The sequence below is a fragment of the Dipodomys merriami genome, unplaced genomic scaffold (genome assembly GCF_024711535.1).
Source record: "Dipodomys merriami isolate MVZ:Mamm:240054 unplaced genomic scaffold, mDipMer1.0.p SCAF_1, whole genome shotgun sequence".
NCBI classification, from domain to species: Eukaryota; Metazoa; Chordata; class Mammalia; order Rodentia; family Heteromyidae; genus Dipodomys; species Dipodomys merriami.
In genome coordinates, this window is record NW_027202270.1 from 138,425,846 (window position 1) to 138,443,409 (window position 17,564).

The 17,564-nt window shown below is 40.8% G+C and overlaps 1 protein-coding gene across 4 annotated transcripts in view; it reads right to left on the minus strand.

Annotated features, from left to right (window-relative positions):
- Positions 1-4,381: 4,381 nt before the first annotated feature.
- The window catches only part of Slc38a6 (solute carrier family 38 member 6), an 84,766-nt gene continuing 71,583 nt past the window's right edge, over positions 4,382-17,564 (minus strand). For 3 of the 4 annotated variants that reach the window (XM_070032263.1, XM_070032298.1, XM_070032290.1), the window contains 2 exons: positions 7,700-7,782; positions 4,382-6,607 (listed from right to left, as the gene is read on the minus strand). In XM_070032263.1, the coding sequence (XP_069888364.1) occupies positions 6,562-6,607; positions 7,700-7,782 (129 nt within the window). In that variant the 3' untranslated portion in view covers positions 4,382-6,561. Of the gene's footprint in view, positions 6,608-6,741; positions 6,758-7,699; positions 7,783-17,564 lie in introns of all 4 variants that reach the window. The other variant, XM_070032271.1, reaches the window with a different exon arrangement.

Genomic DNA, 17,564 nt, shown 5'->3' on the forward strand with positions numbered 1-17,564 from the left:
CCTCCTGAGTAGCTAGGATTACAGTCATGAACCACTGGTGCCTGGCGAATTTGATTTTTATTTATGTGCATAGATTACCCACCTCTGACCAGTTTCATGGCACCACTATTACATAAAAAATTATCTTCTAGGGCTGGGTAGAGTGGCTCAGTGGTAGAGTGCTTGCCTTGCATGCATGAGGCCCTGGGTTCAATTCCTCAGCACCACATAAGCAGAAAAAGAAAAAACCGGAAGTGGCGCTGCAGCTCAAGTGGTAGAGCGCTAGCCTTGAGCTGAAGAGCTGAGGGACAGTGCCCAGGCCCAGAGTTCAGGCCCCACGACCAGACCCCCCAAAAAAAATAAAAAAAATTATCTTCTAATAGAAGGTCTTATTTTGCGTCATGAATGAGCATCTCAACTAACAGAACCATTGGCAGGACACTATTAATATACAAGCTTTTCTGTTGATCTCTTTTATAAACTCAAGTTCTGCCTTCATCCACGTTCCTCTCTCTAGGGCTTCCAAGTCTTAGAGATGTAACAACCACAGAAGGACTCTTCTGTTCATAAACAGAAGGGTCATTGGGCTGGGAAAATAAGTCCTGGCTTCTAAGCCAGGTAGCCCACAGAAGCACATTCTAAATGCATGAAAGAAGATGATGAAAGCAGTTGGGAGTCATTCATAAGTTTTGGTTCAGTATGCTTCTCCTACAGAGCCTTTGCATAGATAATCACATTTCACCTTGCAAAACATGTGATTTGTGTTAATGTTGCAGCATGTGCTAGCAGAGTAGCCAGCCTTCCCACAGCTCCTAGATGTGTGCAGAGTTTGTCCAAAGAGCCTGGGCAGTGCTAAGATCTTCAGTTCCAAGTAAAATCTTGGAGATCTCTGCCTTACATGGAAATTATCTTGACAAAAGTCCCTTATACCTTGATCTAAATGTTATCCCACCAAAAGCAGAAAATGACTTTGTGGAAAGTCTTTCTTGTTTAGAAAAGAATTGCTGTAGTAAAGGCATGGCAGCGGGGGTGGGGGTGGGGTGGAATTTATATATTTTCATAGGCCCTTATGGAATAAGGTTGTAGCAATGAATGATTATTTCACATACCCATTCAGAAACCTTGTAATAGTCAGGATCTCAAAGCAAAAACACTTTTAGGTGTTTCCAATCTCTCTCTCTCTCTCTCTCTCTCTCTCTCTCTCTCTCTCTCTCTCTCTCTCTCTCTCTCTCTCTCTCTCTCTCTTTCTCAGGGCTAACAAAAATTCCCATGAAGCATTTTCTTCCAGGTTGCAGGACCCTGCCCAGTGCCAAAAGAAAAAACCATGTTTAAAGATGTATTGCTCAATATTGGGATACATTTTGGAGACAAAGTCTTAGTCCAAATCCCCTTGGCCATATAAAGCATGTCACCTAATTGTATTTTGGGTTAGGAAGGAGTGTTACAAAATAAATATTTCCCTGTTAGAATACACTGGGAAATGTTTGCTGACACCTACACTCAAACCCAGCAGGTTCCCTTAGAAGAGTTTGGCAAAGAACAGATCCCCTCCTTAATGAGGTGCTGGCGTTACTAGAAAATTAAATATTAATTTGCAAAAATATGCTGCATATAAAAAAAACTGAGACCTGCATGTGGGTGTCTGCACTGTCTACGTTCCTGGTCTGTGAAATATCCCGGGTCAACCAAGGATCATAGGCTTCTACTGAATTGCATCATTCTTTCTCTTTCTAAAACAGGCTGTGGAAAATAGCAACTTCTTCCTTCCTTCCCCTCCTTCCCTCCCACCCCCCAACTCCCCCTAAGACTTTGTTTTTCTTTCATTCCCTATTTTCCTTCCTGGAAAATTCTTTCTGAAATTGTAGATGGTTGATCCAGTAGATTCCAAGCAATTCAAATCCATAAGAGCTGGAAGAGACCAAGTCAAGAAGTATGAGAAGGGCTGTTCTTTAGGAGAGACTTTCTCTTCCACATCAAGAACATCCTTGCTGTCCAAGTGTGTCCTGTTGTTCTAAGGAGCTGTGTCTGGTTTGCTTTCATCTGGTGACAGGTTCAAGTGTGGCAGCTGCAGAAATCACATGACCCATGAGGCCTCTTTCTCTCCCCATCTCCTCCAGGAGACTGAGAGTCCTTATTCCCAGTGACTCACTCAGTAAAAAATTAAGACAAACACAAAAACTCTTAGTTGTTTTTGATCATTGAATATTTCTATAACCCATTTTTCTCAGTAGGCATGAGTACAATAATTGTTTATTTCTTCCTTGTGTCTTCTTAATTTGAGTCTTCCAAGGAACTGGAGCCAATGTATGGAATCACATGTATTAAACTACTATTGATACTATTGCCCAATGCATGGTCCTAGAGCTGTTTAATAACCAAGGGATCTGAAGTAATGTCCCCCATTCATTCTTAAAGCTGACATTAATAATTCGTGTCTATTCTTCCTCCAGGTCAGTCTAGCTAAAGGTTTATCAATTTAACTTGCTCTTTGAAAAGAATCCATTTTTGTTTTATTGATTTTTTTCCTATTATTTTTCCATTTTCAATTTTATTGATTCTTATTTTCATTATTTTCTTTGCTTTGACTTTTCTATTGCCTGCTTTTCTTTGACTAGTTTTTCCCCAGAGAAAGTTTAAATTATGTTTTTAATTTTCTTTGATTCATAAGTTACTTACAAATATGATCTTCAAATACTTGAAGATTTTTCCAGAAAAAATTTTGCTAATGATTTCTAGCTTAATTTCACTGTGGTTCAAGAGAATAGTCATATGATTTTAATTCTTTATAAATTTCTAAGTTTGTTTCATGGCAAAAATATAATCTATCTTGTCCAAGCGTATTTGAAAAGAATGTGTTATCTATTATTTTGGATACAGTGTCAGGTCAGATATGTGGATCATGTTGTTTAGGTTTCTGACCTTATTAATTTTCTACCTACTTATTCTATAAGTTTCTGAGAGAGAAATATTGTTCCAACAATGACAGTAGATAAAACTTCTTCTTTTCTTTTCTTTTTTTTTTTTTGCCGGTCGTGGGGCTTGAACTCTGGGCCTGGGCACTGTCCCTGAGCTCTTCAGCTCAAGACGAGTACTCTACCACAGTGGTAGAGTGGTAGAAGTGGTGCCACAGCGCCACTTCTGGTTTTCTGGTGGTTTATTGGAGATAAGAGTCTCACAGACTTTTCCTGCCCAGGCTGGCTTTGAACCGTGATCCTCAGATCTCAGCCTTCTGAGTAGCTAGGATTACAGGTGTGAGCCACTGGCGCCCAGCCTATTTTTCCTGTTAGTTTGATCAGTTTTGCTGTAATTCCAAACTTTCTTGCTAGGTACATATACTTTTGGGTCGTTATATCATCCTATATAATTGACATCTTCTAATTAAATAATATTTCTTTCCCCTCTGTTCTCATTCTTTATTATAATGTCCACTTTGATATTAATATAGGCACTCTAGTTTTCTTTTGGTTAGAAGAGAATCTTTGGGTTAGAATATCCTTTCCTTCAGATTGCATAGAATACCTTTTTCATTTGTAGCTGATTTATGTCTATATTTAAAGTGGACAGATGATATAAAATTGTAGATAATATACAACAGTCTTGCTTTTCTAGGCAAGTGAGGGCTTGTGGCTGTGCTTCTCCATAGTTCCCATCTAGTTCTCTGAAGAATTAAAAAAAAAAAAAAGGCAGCAAATTTGTAGTGTCTAGAATTTTGTTGTTGAGTATAAGCCATGCTTTTTAGACCTTTCCCCCATTTTTTATTAGTATATATAATAGTTGTATAATGAGGTTTCATTGTGATGTTTCCTTACATGCACCCATTGGATCCTGGTCAAATATATCCTCTAGCTCTTTACAGCTGGCAATTTCTCTTTTCGCTTCACTATGGGCAATTTCAGTTTTCAATATGCTTTTCTTCCCAACAAGAGTGACTTAATGACATGGAATCCATGGAGATAATAGTAATATGCTAGTAGGAAAAGCTTCCTACCACCCTGGAGGCACTATCACGCCAGGGGACAGCTCTCCTTTGTACAAATCCTGAGTTCCAATACAGGAGGAAAGCTGGATCCCTTGGCCCATTCTGGGAAAGATGAGTAGACTCAGCAGACAGGAGAAATCAAAGCCTTTCAAATTTCCAGGTCTTGCTACCCTCCTTACTGTCTGTCCCTTCATAGCTGCAGCCCAGGTGGCTGGCACTGCTGCACTCACCCCCACCCCGGTGGCTGAGACCTGCCCCTTTCTAGCAGCATTCCCCTGTGTACTGTCAGTACCTCCCTCTTGCAACAGTGAGGAGTGTCGTTTACCTTGTGAAGACATGTATTAAGATTAAGAAACTCAAACTACAAGAACTAGGAAATAAAAGCCAGAAGACACAATCTATTCCCGCTTCTTTCCCCCTGTGAATCTATCCAGGTATCAGACCTGCTCTTCTCTCCAGCTGGTTCATTTGACTTCTCTCTCAAGCAAAAGGGAGGGCCAAGGCAAAGATGCTCATGCCAACCTACTGAATGTATGGGCTCTGGGCAGCTGGTGTGATTAGTTTTACGAAGAGCAAATGAAAATCTGAGAGTAGACTGGTGGACAGAGTCTTTTCCCTGGCTCCACAGTGGTTTGCGAAGATTCCTGAGGTGGGTGGGCAGAACACAGCAGAGCCTTCCCTCTTTGACACGCGGGACTGTCTTTCATAGTAGAGACCACCATTCTTTTGCCTACAAAGATTTCCAGGCTTTCTACATGGTGATTTATTGATGAAACTACTTACAATAGCACTTTGTTTCCTCATTGGGATTTTTCAGTTAATTCATATTTGCACCTATAACATCATCCTGAAACAGCCCCAAAGAGGCTGCTTTAGTTATCTGTGCTTTACAGGTGGGAATACTGAAGCTCATACAGAATGAAGTCCCACGTCATGCAGTTCCTAAGCAAAGGAAACGCGGTGGGGTAGCACTGGAGGACCCAGGGTTCCCATAGGAGGAGTTTAAACTTGTATATCTGTCAGGGTCCCAACAAGAAACAGATGATATCTGCTTTAGTTTAAATCTGGAGTCCCCCCAAATCCCATGTATTAAAAGCTTGATCCCTAGCCTGTGGCCCTATAGGGAGGTAACAGAACCTTTTGGAGTTAGGGCCTAGGATAAGGAAGTTAAATCATTGGCAACATTGGGAACCTAGCCCTTCCTTGGTCTTTCTTTGCTTTCATGCTGCCAGAGCAGCTTTGCTCTACCATGCAGTCACTATCAGGATAGTCTGCCTTTGCAAAGGCCCCCAAGCAAGGAAACTAATCATGAATGGACTGAAATCTCAGAAACCATAAGACAAAATAAGTCTTTCCTCTTTTTTAAGTTGATTCTCTCAGGTATTTTTGCCACAGTGATAGGTTAATGCACGATCCAAAAGGAAAGTTGAAGAAAGGAATTTATGCCAAGTAATCAGTGAGGTTTAAGGAGTCCCCGATGAATGGATGGTATCCTATGGGCTAGTGTATTAGGTAGTTAGGAATTAGGCTGCTGCTAACAAATACTAGAGGATAGTGGTTCAAAAATAGATACTTGCTCAGTTTTGAAGGCTAAAAGTCTAGGGTCAAAGTATGGAAAGGGTTAGTTTCTCTTGAGACCTTTCTCCTGTGATCACAAATGGCTACCTTCTCACTATGCTCTTCCACTGTCTTTCTTCTGCATATATTCCTCCCTCATGTCTCTTATTCTTCTCATAAGGACATCAGCTGTACTACAGTAGGGCCTATCCTAATGCCCTCATTCTAACTTAATTACTTCTGTGGTACTAGGGATAGGGCTTCAGCTTATGACTGCAGGGTGAGGATAAAATTCAGCCCCTAACAGCTAATAAGGACAAGGGAGCAGTTACTACCTAATGACCCAAGTGCAGAGAAAAAAGGAGGTTACCCAAAGTCAGAACCTAGAGAGGATAGCTGCATAGAGAAAGCTCCCTTGTAGAGCTTGTGTTTTGGTTCAGCATTGCAGTCAACTCCTAGTACTTCACGGTAGAGACAAGGGTGGGGTGGGGAGGTGGGATAAACAGCATACCTTCACTTTTCTTTCTGCTCTGAGCTCCCACTGGTGCCTCTCCCTGGATGAACCCAAAGGGAGGCCTGAGGCAAGGGGACCATTGGCATCACCCACTTAGGTCAGCCTCCCAGGCCTAGAGCAGCAATTACAGGGAGCCTAAGTGAAGAGCCCAACATTGCCTGATTTTCTCCGTGATTCAAAGGCGAGAGGAAAGGGTCCATCGCATTCTCCCGAAGAGGCATCTTGTAATAGTCTTCAAAGGCGTCCTCCTTCGGGTTGGGGTCAGAAGTCTGTTCTATTCAAATGGACAGCAGAGGACAGCCTTCTCATCGGCATACTTTCTAATCACTTCCAGGTTCCCTTATGTATGTGCTCATAACCTAGGCCTCGGTCCATCCTGCTCCTTCCGTCTAGAGTGCCCATTACATTTCTTTCCACTGACTTTCCCAGTCAGTTCTGTGGTTCCACTCCCAGAATCCTTTTCCTGGATTCTCAAGGGTATCCCACTGGAATGTCCCTTCAAGGTGCTATGTCAGTGTTATTTCACTGTAGCTTAACTAAAGCAAAATCCACAGAAGAAAGCTCTTCTTTGAAAGATGCTGAAATTCAAAAGCAAAATAGAAGCAGTTGGTAAGTTTGAAGTACATTTCCTCAAGTCCCTGTATATTCATTACTTTACTATTGCTATGAGCAAAGTATCTGAGGGCAAAATGGGACAAAGATTTTGGCTCACCATTTCAGAAGTCTGTCTTGGTGGGGAGGGTGTATCAGACAAGAGCAATCCACATCACACGCCAAGAAGGAGAGAAAAATAGAAATACAGTACCAGGTGTCAGTGGTTCAAGAGACAGATCTTTAGGACTGTGGTTTGAGGCTAGCCCAGATAAAAAAACTCTTCAAGACGTAGTTATAAAACTTACTTCTAATCAGCAAAAAGCTGAACAGGAGTTAAGTGTTACTTAAGTGTTAAGAGCAACAGCTGAGCAAGCAAGCTAAACAAGTGCAGAGTCCGGAGTTCAACCTCAGTATTGCCAAAACAAAATACAAGAAGGGATCAAGACAAGACAGTCTCAAAAACACATTTCCAGCAGTCAGGCAGGAAGTTCTACCATCTCCCAACAATCTACTGAGATTTTTAAAAATCCATTAATGGATTAAACTAAATCACAGTCCTCATGATCTAAGAGTGGTTAAAAAACCCCTTATAGACACACCCAGGGGTTAGCTTTATTAATCTAGGCATGTCTCAATACAATCAAGTTGGCAATCAAGATTAACTACTATACCCTGTGAAGTAAGGCCCACCTGTGATGGGTGGGCCTGTTTTATTGTTTTAGTGACAGGACAGGAGAGAAGCAGGTGATATTTGGTCTCAAATTTTTCAATATGTTTTAGGTAGGCAAACAACATAAGTGTGGGTAGAAGGCCAGTATGCATCTACCCACCTAACCGAGCCCCAAGGAGCCAATATATTAAAAAGAAGCAGAAGTGGTAGTCACTGCCTACAGTTATTACAGCCAACATATTGAGACTACCCAACACCACTAGCCTCCAGATAGCACTGCTGTGCACTCCTCTGGGCTATTCCCTGTAAACACTCAGACTGTCCCTTTTATATTACTAAGTACTATGGAAAAATGTAGAGCCATGAGGTCATATGTGGTGTTTGAATCAACATTTCTGGTTCTTACCAGCTTTGACACTGGACGCATGATTCAACCTCTCTGATCTGTGTCCACGTATAAAATGGAGAGAATAACTCAACACAAGATTGCTGTGAAGAGAAAATGAACCGGTAATACAAATTAGGTACTCTGTAACTCAGTCTGCTTGTTTTATTGACAAAGTACTTGGGGATTTAGGAGAGAAATTACTGTGGAGTGGGTGGTCAGAAAAGGTTTCATGGAACATGAGACTCGAATTGAGCCTGGGAAGATACATTTGGGATTTCTACAAATAATGAGCAAAAAAGAAGGGCTCAAGAAATGACCCCAAACACCACCAAACTGAAATAATTCCTATGGTCTCTAGGCTCAGACCCTTGGCCAACGACTTTGGTTTCTGTTCTTCAGGAGGATCAAGCCTCCTGGCTCAGGCAACACCCCCTCCACGGCCCCTGCTTCCAGGTCTGGCTAATTCCCCTCCTGCTCAAAGCCCCTATGATTTGCTACATGCCATGTGGCCTTCTAATTCCATCCCAAGGCTCCAGAGGTGCAGATCTGCAAACCAGCATGATTAGCCACCATAGCTGGCTTCCCATTCAGCATATAAATCTAGTGCCTGGGATTACCTCATGCCAGAAACCCGAAATCCAAGTCAGATGGTTAAGGCATTAATAGCAGTGAGTGTTGTAAAGACTCAACAATGTGAACCTTCCCAAAATGAACCATCCTGACCTCCCTCGCGCTGACAATGCGTGTGTGACATCATGTGTAAATGAGCCTTAAATTTGAACCAGGTGCTGAGAGCTGTCTGGCGTCTCCTGGCTGCTGTATTAACCACTAACGTGCACAGGGGGATTCTGAGGCAGTAAACTGGAGTGAGACCGATGGCAGTGACCAGGGCCTGGTGCAGCAACTGTGGCAATGAACATTCAAATCACGCCCACCCGGTTGGGCCTGGGGCCCCTGGACTCTGTAAGGCATATTTCCGGAGGGCTGGGGAGCCCAGGGAATTTGGCTGCCTCCACTCAGAGAAAGAGCTCCCCATGCAAATCAAACCACTTGAACTTGCTTCCCAGATTCAAATCAAAACTGGGCTTTGTTTTGATTTGCATCCAGCAGGGTCCCACTCTGAAGCTCAATCTTAAACTGCAGTTCGTGAGAGTCAAAGCCTATTGCTTGCAGGTATGAGCAGCCCCAGATAAGTCTGGAAAGTCGAATTAATTTCCAAACAAAAAGAGTTAACTCCAAACCCATGGGAACTATGGTTTGTACCAGGCTAAGATCAGAAGATAAAGGTGTGTCCCTGTCTATCTGGCACTGGAGCTCCCCTCAGCAGGAATTCATACCACAACAGGTCGCATGACACACAAGCTCTGGAGTACTCCATAAGATTTGGAAAAGTAGGATTAGATATGTAGAATTATGTGTGCAAAAAACCCACTACTGTTAGTCATAAGCAGGCAAGAGCAGATGAAGACACCTGGCGCTGATGGCTCATGCCTACAATCCTAGCTATGCCAGAGGACTGATAAAGCCAGTCTTGGCAGAAAAGTATGAGACAATCATCTTCAATTAACTAGCAAAAAGGAAGGTGGGAGGCATGGCTCAAGTGGTAGTGTCAGCCAAGCAAGTATGTGAGACCCTGAATTCAAACCCCAGTTTTCCTCTCCCCGAAAAGTAGCATGTTAGAAGAAACAGTTCTTGGAAGTTCCTTACAAAATAACATTAGAATTCCCATATAATTCAGCCAATATTATAGAAATACCTACATGTCCATGCTTATCGCTGTAGTGCTATTCATAATATTCAACTTATGGACTCAACCTAGGTTGGATGAATTAATAAGGAAAGTATGATACATATGCACAGTGGAGTATCATTGTCATTAATAAGAATAAAGTATGTCATTTGTTGGACAATGGATAGAAACCGGAGAGCTTCATGTTAAGCTAGTCCCTCAAAGACAAGTATTTCATATTTCCTATTATTTGAGGAAATTATAGAGAGTTAAAAACAAATCCAAAAATGAGGGCAGAGGGAGGGAATACTGAAGGGAAAAAGAAAGGGAAGGGAAAGGGGGATAATAAGGAGTTACGGAAGAGAAGAAACTACACTGCATGCATTTATGGAAATACCATAATGAAACCCCTTCTCATCAATTAATATGCACCAAAAATAATTAAAATTCCCAAGAAATCTGTACTGAGTTTAGTCTGGATTAGCTACTTAAAAATGAATACATCATTGCACGTGCACTTCTAGAACTGTAGTTACAAAAATAGAAACTACTATAATATTAAGCCTGAATAAAATGAAGAGGTTGTGATTGTCTAATGCTTATAGTTTACGATGCCCAGTTCCATGTTTTTAACAGCCTGTGATCGTATCATCACTAGCAGGTCCCCAGAAAATGGAGACAGTGAGGACAGGAAAGGGATACACACAATGATTCTCTCTCAAAGAGGACTGTTCTAGACACTCGACAGAAGCTGCTGGAAGGAAGCTGAAGCCAAAAAGAGACAGAAATCTTTGGAATATGGAAAGACTAAAAGAAATCTTTGTGGCTCATGACACGCTCTGGACCATCAACTGCCGTCAAGTGCCCTGGACTGCAACATGAAGTCTCCAGTCTGAGGAGAATGCAGGCAAGTCCTGGGTGAGTATATAAAGGGTATGGCAAGACATGGAGTTTTTCCCAAAGGAGGGAAAGGAAATCTGAGTAATGGATCATTTCTGGAAGCATTTCAGAGAGAAGAGTTTTGAAAGGTTTTGAGAGAGAAGAATAATTATGGAGGGGAAGGTGAAGGCTGTGAACGGCTTGTGCAAGCATGGAGGGGTGAACTCAAAGCTAGTCCCTTAAGACGCCAAGGTGAGAGATATCCTAAAATTCATGCCAGCCTGGACTGATACTTGAGAATAAAAAAATGTAAGAGATTTTTTTCCTGTACTTGGATTTGAACCCCACTCCCAGCCCTTTTCCCTTTCGTTACTTTTTCAATAGGGTCTGATGGCCTCAGAGTGTGCACTACTCCACCTGGCTTGCTAATTGTGTAAGATCTCAGTTTTTGCCTAGGCTGGCCTTGAACCACAATCCTACCCGTCTCTGGCTCCTGAGTAGCTGGGATTGTAGACCTGAGCCACTATACCCAGCAAGAGCAGGTGTTTAGATGGATTTAGATTTTTTGTTTGTTTGGCTTTGCTTTTGGAAGATAATGGTGGCACCAGTCCAATGCAGAGAAGTGACTCATCTTTTCTACCATCATTTTTTTTTTTTTTTTTTTTTTTTAGCATGCCTTGCTCTAAGACCTTCAACGAGATCTATCTTCTGCTTCATGTAAACTCCAAATTCAGCCTGGCTTCTAGCAGTCCCCACAACGAGGATTCTACCTTTTAGCTTTACTTCTCAAGTTGCTATTACCACATTTTTCACTTGTAATTTTGCAATATTTCACTTGTAATTTCTAAAACATATCTTGGATCATTTTCTTTGTTTTTGTTAATATTTTCTGTGTAAGTGGAAGCTCCTTCATTTCATTCATGTCTACTCTGGTTATCCTTCAATTTTGCTTTGGCTCTTACTTCCTCTACAAAATTTTTTCTACTCACTCAGAAGCAGGGAGTCCCACCCCTATGACTTTTCATTACAGCTGCTAATGTCCTTCACTCACCTAAATGTTACCCACCTAAATGTATAATTTTTCCAGCAAGCACCTATGGGTGGCCTTATGGGTACACAGTACATACAATGATCAAACACTGTCCTTCAGGGCATGATACTCATCCTAGTTACTGTATACAAGTTGCCTCCATTGGCTTTTAAGTTTTCCAGAGTTGTCAACCAACTAGAGAACAAATATTATACTTAAAAGTATCATATTCCTATGCAAAAACTCCATTCATTCATTCACAAATGGAGTTGGAGGAAATGAAATTTAAGAATAAATTTCTGGGTTTCCAGAGAAAGGCTCACCAGGTTACTGTAAATTGTTTCTTTCCTGTTTTCCCTTTTCTTTCCTTCCTTCCTTCCCTTCCTTCCTTCTCTTCTCCCTCCCTTCCCTTCCTTTCCACCCTCCCTCCCTCCCTCCTCCTCCCTTCCTTCCTTCCTCTCTATATAATATACATATATATTATATACATACCTTTCCCTCTTTCCCTCCCTCCTTCCTTTTTTTCCCCCTAGAGTAACAACATAATAAAATGTTTAGTAACCCAGTCTGGGAGTGATTAGACATCTTTTAGGGGATTTGATTGAAAGAAGAAAAATAGGAATACCATTTTTACATTGACACTAAAATGCATAAATTTAACTCTATTTAGTCTGGTTAGGTAATAAGTTGGAACTATTCTGGATGATTGAAACCAAAGAAGTTATTTGAATGTGAATAAATGACAAAATTTTAGACAGAGACACGGAAAGTCTTCTTTGCTTCTTTGTAGTAGTATTATTGATTGACTCTAGATAGATCATATAAGCCTACAGTTTTAAAGAACTGCTCTTGTCATTTTTCTAAATCTACTTGAAATGTTTGCAAAATTTTTGTAAATTTGTAAGCCAGGGATTTATTTATTTATTTATTTATTTATTTATTTATTTATTTATTTATTTATTTTCCCTTTCAAAATCAGAAAGGGAAGAAACTCAATAGTCATTTATCTAATCTAAACATATACATATATATATATATATATATATATATAAAATTGAAGTCAATGAGGATTAGAAATAAATCTTTACTGAACTTTTAAATATACACTGTTTTTATAGGTCTGTACTTCACAGACTGATGAGAAAGACAAGGCCATATAACAAGTTTTTCAGAAATCTAGACTTGTTAAATTTGAGAGATTCTACTTTATTGTACCCTTCTTTATTTAAGATGGAAAGGAAAGGTGGAACTTTTTTTCATGTCTTCTACCAACTTGCAAAATAAAAATATGGTAATCATATGACTGTCCAAAAATTATCGTGTTCTAAGGATCCAAAAGAAATCTCAAGTCTGGGAAACTTATGGTGGTCTATACCTGTATTCTGAAAAATTAGAGTCTTGGAACATAGGAATGGATTTCTGACACTGCTTTTCAAGGGATTCAAGTTTGCTCAAAGTCTAACATCTTTTTTTTTTTTTGGTCCGGTCGTTGGGGCCTGAACTCTGAGCCTGGGTGTGGTCCCTCAGCTCTTCAGCTCAAGGCTAGTGTTCTACCACTTGAGTCACAGCGCCACTTCTGGCTTTTTTTCTTTTTGCTTATGTGGTGCTGAGGAATCGAACCCAGGGCCTCAGGCATGCAAGGCAAGCACTCTACCACTGAGCCACCTTCCCAGCCCTTCAAAGTCTACCATCTTGACGCATACTCCTGTTCTACTTAGTCTCTGTGCCGTTTTCAATACTGTAGAAACAAACTATGACTCTGAGAACACAAAGCAAGCCCTAGAGGATGTGGCAGAACAGATGTAGGTGCTACATTTTAAATCAAGAAAGCAATCACCAATATTAACCATGTACCTGCTGAGTGGATGCTTTTCATGAAAAAAAAAAAAACCCTTCAACTTACTTATTTGTATGATAGTTAAGCACATAAGCTTTATAGTTCAACTTAAGTTCATACTCTGTATGTGACATCTTAGACAAGCCATTCAACTTCTTAACTTCTATAAACTTTAGCTTAAAATCTAATAAATAGGAAATATAACCATAATTACCTGAGATTACATGTGGCAATATACTTGACATAGTGCTTGCCCATAGACATTCTTGTCATTTTATGAAATCTTCCACTCATTGAAAATATCCTACTTTCTCATATTTGGACAGAGTAGAGAAGTGGAAGAGAACCAGGAAAGTATAAAAATGGTCTTTACTCCTCCTGTATGAGTTCCCTTGCCTATGCCCCATTCCCTTTGATTTCTACATCATCATCCAACTAGAGGCTGAGTTACATGTTCTGATCCCAAACACACAAAAACTCCAGGCTGCTTGTAGGCCAAGTTCTGGCAGCTGGGTCTCTCAACTACAGCTGAGTTACAGAGCATCCAGGACCAGGACCATGATTCCAAAGGGAATGTTGCCCACCTTGAATTTACCTCTTAGCTTATCTATACAAAAGTCATTTCCTCTAAGTACCATTGGGGACCAATTAAGGAGAAAACCTTAAATCAATGAAATGATGCTTCATGGCCAATGAGCTTCTAGAAAAAGTTACCTGCATCTTAAGAATCAAGATGTTAGTTCCATCACATTCTTAATAAGCTAGTCCCTAAGGACTGTTGTCCCTAGGGCCTCTTGAAGGAAGTCAGCTAGATAGCACAATGCTAATGCTTGTTTGTTCCATGTGGCTCTCAGAAGGGTTGCACAAATAGTCCTGTTTGTAATGAGGAATTTTTGTGTTTTACTGACTTTGCTGTTTTCAGGAGACATGGAGAAGGGAAATTAAAATGAATATTACATACTGTTGTTTATAAATGTCCAGCCTCCTTCTGCTGGCCTACCAGCTCTGCCTTTTCCTCTACTGTTCTCACCCATATCCAACTTTATTATGTCAAGAGGCTGAGCTATCTCTCACTTTTCTTGTCAGCTCATCTTCATAGGGACTCACCTGTTTGCTTTTTGTTTGTAAGATCAGTAAGCTTTTCACATATCATATAAGCGATCATTTTAAAATATACAGTACACGCAGGCATCTAGCATGGGATCCCACCTGCTACTCCAAATACCTTATCAAAAGATCTTCCCAAACTAAACTAACATGAAAAACTTTTCTTCCTTACCAAGAGGAATTCCTCCATGGAGTTAGTCCTCTAGCATTGAGTAAGGGGTGCCATCAAACAGCTTCTTATCCTTTGAAAAAATGGGATTTTTCTTTTAAGGCATGAAACATGACTATGAATTGAATGATTACCTACCAACTGCCAAATTCATATTGTAGGACTAGTCCTCCGAGTAATGGTTTTTGGAGATGGCATCTTCAGGAAAGAATTAAGAGTTAAGTAGGTAGGGTGCTCAGACTAGGATTAGTGGTGTCTGGGAAGAGGAAAGGGAGCACTTGCTTTCTGCTGGTATGAAGACACTGCAGGAAGGCTGCCAGCTGACAGCCAGATGGATGGTTATCACTAGAGACTAAGCCAATCCAGTCGGTGTCTTGACCTTGGGCTTCCTAGCCTCCAGAACAGTGAGAAATTAAATTTCTAGTGTTTAAGCCATCCAGTCCATGACACTTTGTCATAGCAGCCTGAGCTAAGGTTCTTCCAAACATTAAAAATAAAATTACCCTTCTGGCCCCATCCCCTCCAGTATCTGTTGTTATTAGATTTCTTGATAATAGCCATTCTAACTAGGGTGAGATGGAATCTCAATGTTGTTTGGAGTTGCATTTCTTTTATGGCTAGAGAAGTTGACCATTTCTTCATGTGTCTATTGGCCATTCTTATTTCCTCTTCAGAGAAGTTTCTCTTTAAGTCTTTAGCCCACTTATTCATTGGGCAGTTGTTTCTTTGAGGATTTGTTGTTGGGGAATTTAATTTTTTGAGTTCCAAGTATATTTTAGAGATGAGACCCTTGTCTATTGTATGGCTAGTGAAAATCTTCTCCCAATCTGTGGGCTTTCTATTGATCTTGCTAGCTATGTCTTTTGCCATGCAGAAGCTCTGCAGCTTCATGCAATCTCATTTGTCCAACCTTTCTTTGATTTGTTCTGTTTCTGAGTCTCTATTAAGAAAATTTTGGCCTGTGCCAAGGAGTCCTAAGGTTTCTCCTATTCCGTCCAGTAATGCATTGTTGGTGGGAGTGTAAACTTGTTCAATCACTTTGGAAATAGTATGGAGATTCCTCAAAAGACTCCACATAGAATGACCCAGCAATCCCACTTTTGGGCATTTACCCAAATGATCACAAACAAGACCATACTAAAGCTACCAGCACAACTATGTTTATTGCAGCATTATTTACCATAGCTAAGATATGGACCCAACCCAGATGCTCCTCAGTAGATGAGTGGATCAAGAAAATGTGGTACATATACACAATGGAATTCTATGCCTCCATCAGAAAGAATGATATTGCCCCATTTGTTAGGAAATAGAAAGACTTGGAAAAAAATTATATTAAGTGAAGTAAGCTAGGCCCAAAGAAACATAGGTCCCATGGTTTCCCTTATTTGCAATAACTAGTCTATGTCTAAGATAAGCAGAAAAGCTCAGATAAGATGTTAAGCGAAATGAACCCCAAGATAGGGAACCCCTTGATATTGTTTCTAATGTATTTATAAGGTACCATGTGATTTTTTTTTTTTGTTGTTGCTTTGTATGTCCCTCCCCCATGGTATAACTCCTGTTTTCACTGTATTTGATGTTGGGATAATTTGGGGAAGTGAAGGGAAAAAACAAAATGTTTAAATAGCGATACAGATTGACCCATTGCAATAATGAGATGTACAAGACGCTATGTCAAAAAATGAACTTCACAATTTAGGCAGGGGGTGGGGGTGGGGGTGGGGAGGTGGCGTGGGAGAGTGTAGTTGAAGAGGTGGGAGGGATGGGATGGTAGGGGAAAAACAGAGGAGGAGGCAACAATGCTGGATAAGAAATGTACTCATTACCTTGTTCATGTAACTGTAACCCCTCTGTACAGTATTTTCACAATAAAAAAACTTATTTAAAAAAATAAAATGACCATGTCTGCATACCCAAAATAACAAAACAGAATCCCAATGAGTTAAAGTTATAAAGCATGGCATGTGTAATGGACTAGAAGATGGTTAGGGAAGAGATACTGGGTCTGATGCTTCAACCATGAAAAGCCACATTTAAAATGATGGAGGGGCTGGGAATGAGGCTTAGTGGTAGAATGCATGCCTAGCATGCATGAAGCCCTGGGTTCAAAAGTGGCACAGTGGCTCAAGTGGGAGTGCTAGCCTTGAGCAAAAGAAGCTCAGGGACAGTGTCCAGGCCCTGAACAAGCCCAGGACTGGCAAAACTAAAACAAATACAAATGATGGAGAGTGGGTTTTTAAAGCAAATGCTCTAACTAGAGAGGAAAAAAGTGCCTAGGAATACGCTAGGAGTGTTCAAGGGATGGAAAGGCCTGGTGTCTGGGGAAGAGCAAGAGAAAGAAAAATCAGAGACAAGTCAGTATGCACTAAGTGAGCCTGCTGATCAGAGCACTGATTCATTGTAGGAGAGAAGAGCCCTCAGAGGAAAAGTAGGTAGATAGTCACAGGATCTGCTGTAGTCTAAACTACTGTTCTCTGGCTGTGTGGAAATAGGTTGCAGACACAGGAATGGAAGGGGGAAAACCTGCCAGGGGCTTTACATGGGAACTGTGGGGCTGTGCATGGACAGGAAGATGATGGGAGAGCCAGGGACTGAGATGTGGTGGGTCTGAGGTGACCAGGAAGTCCACTCAAACATCCCAATGCAACAAGAAACAAAGAAAATAGATGGCAGTTTAGATTACACTGACCAGTTTGAGGCAACTCATCCAGGCAGGCTGAGGAAATGCAGGTCAGAGGCCACAACCTCACCTGAAGAATAAATAACAATTTAGAAGAAATATTTGTAGTGGTAGACTGTAGGGCTCTGTAAGTCATGCCTCATTTAATATTTTTTAAAGTTCTTTTTGAGACCGGATCTTTCTACACAGCCCTGGCTGTCCTGGAACTTACTTTGTTCCAGCTGTCCTTAGACTTGCAATCTTCCTGTCTCCACATCTAGACCGCTGGTAATGCAGGTACACATACATGGCTTCTCATTTAACCTTTTAACCTGATTATCTGTGAATGGACTGAAGAAATGAAAGGATAACATAGGATGTCAAAGAAACAGGGAATAATGGTTAATACACTACAATTGCAATTCAAAGATACCAATTGCTAGAATGATAAGCTGTGGTAACAAGATGAA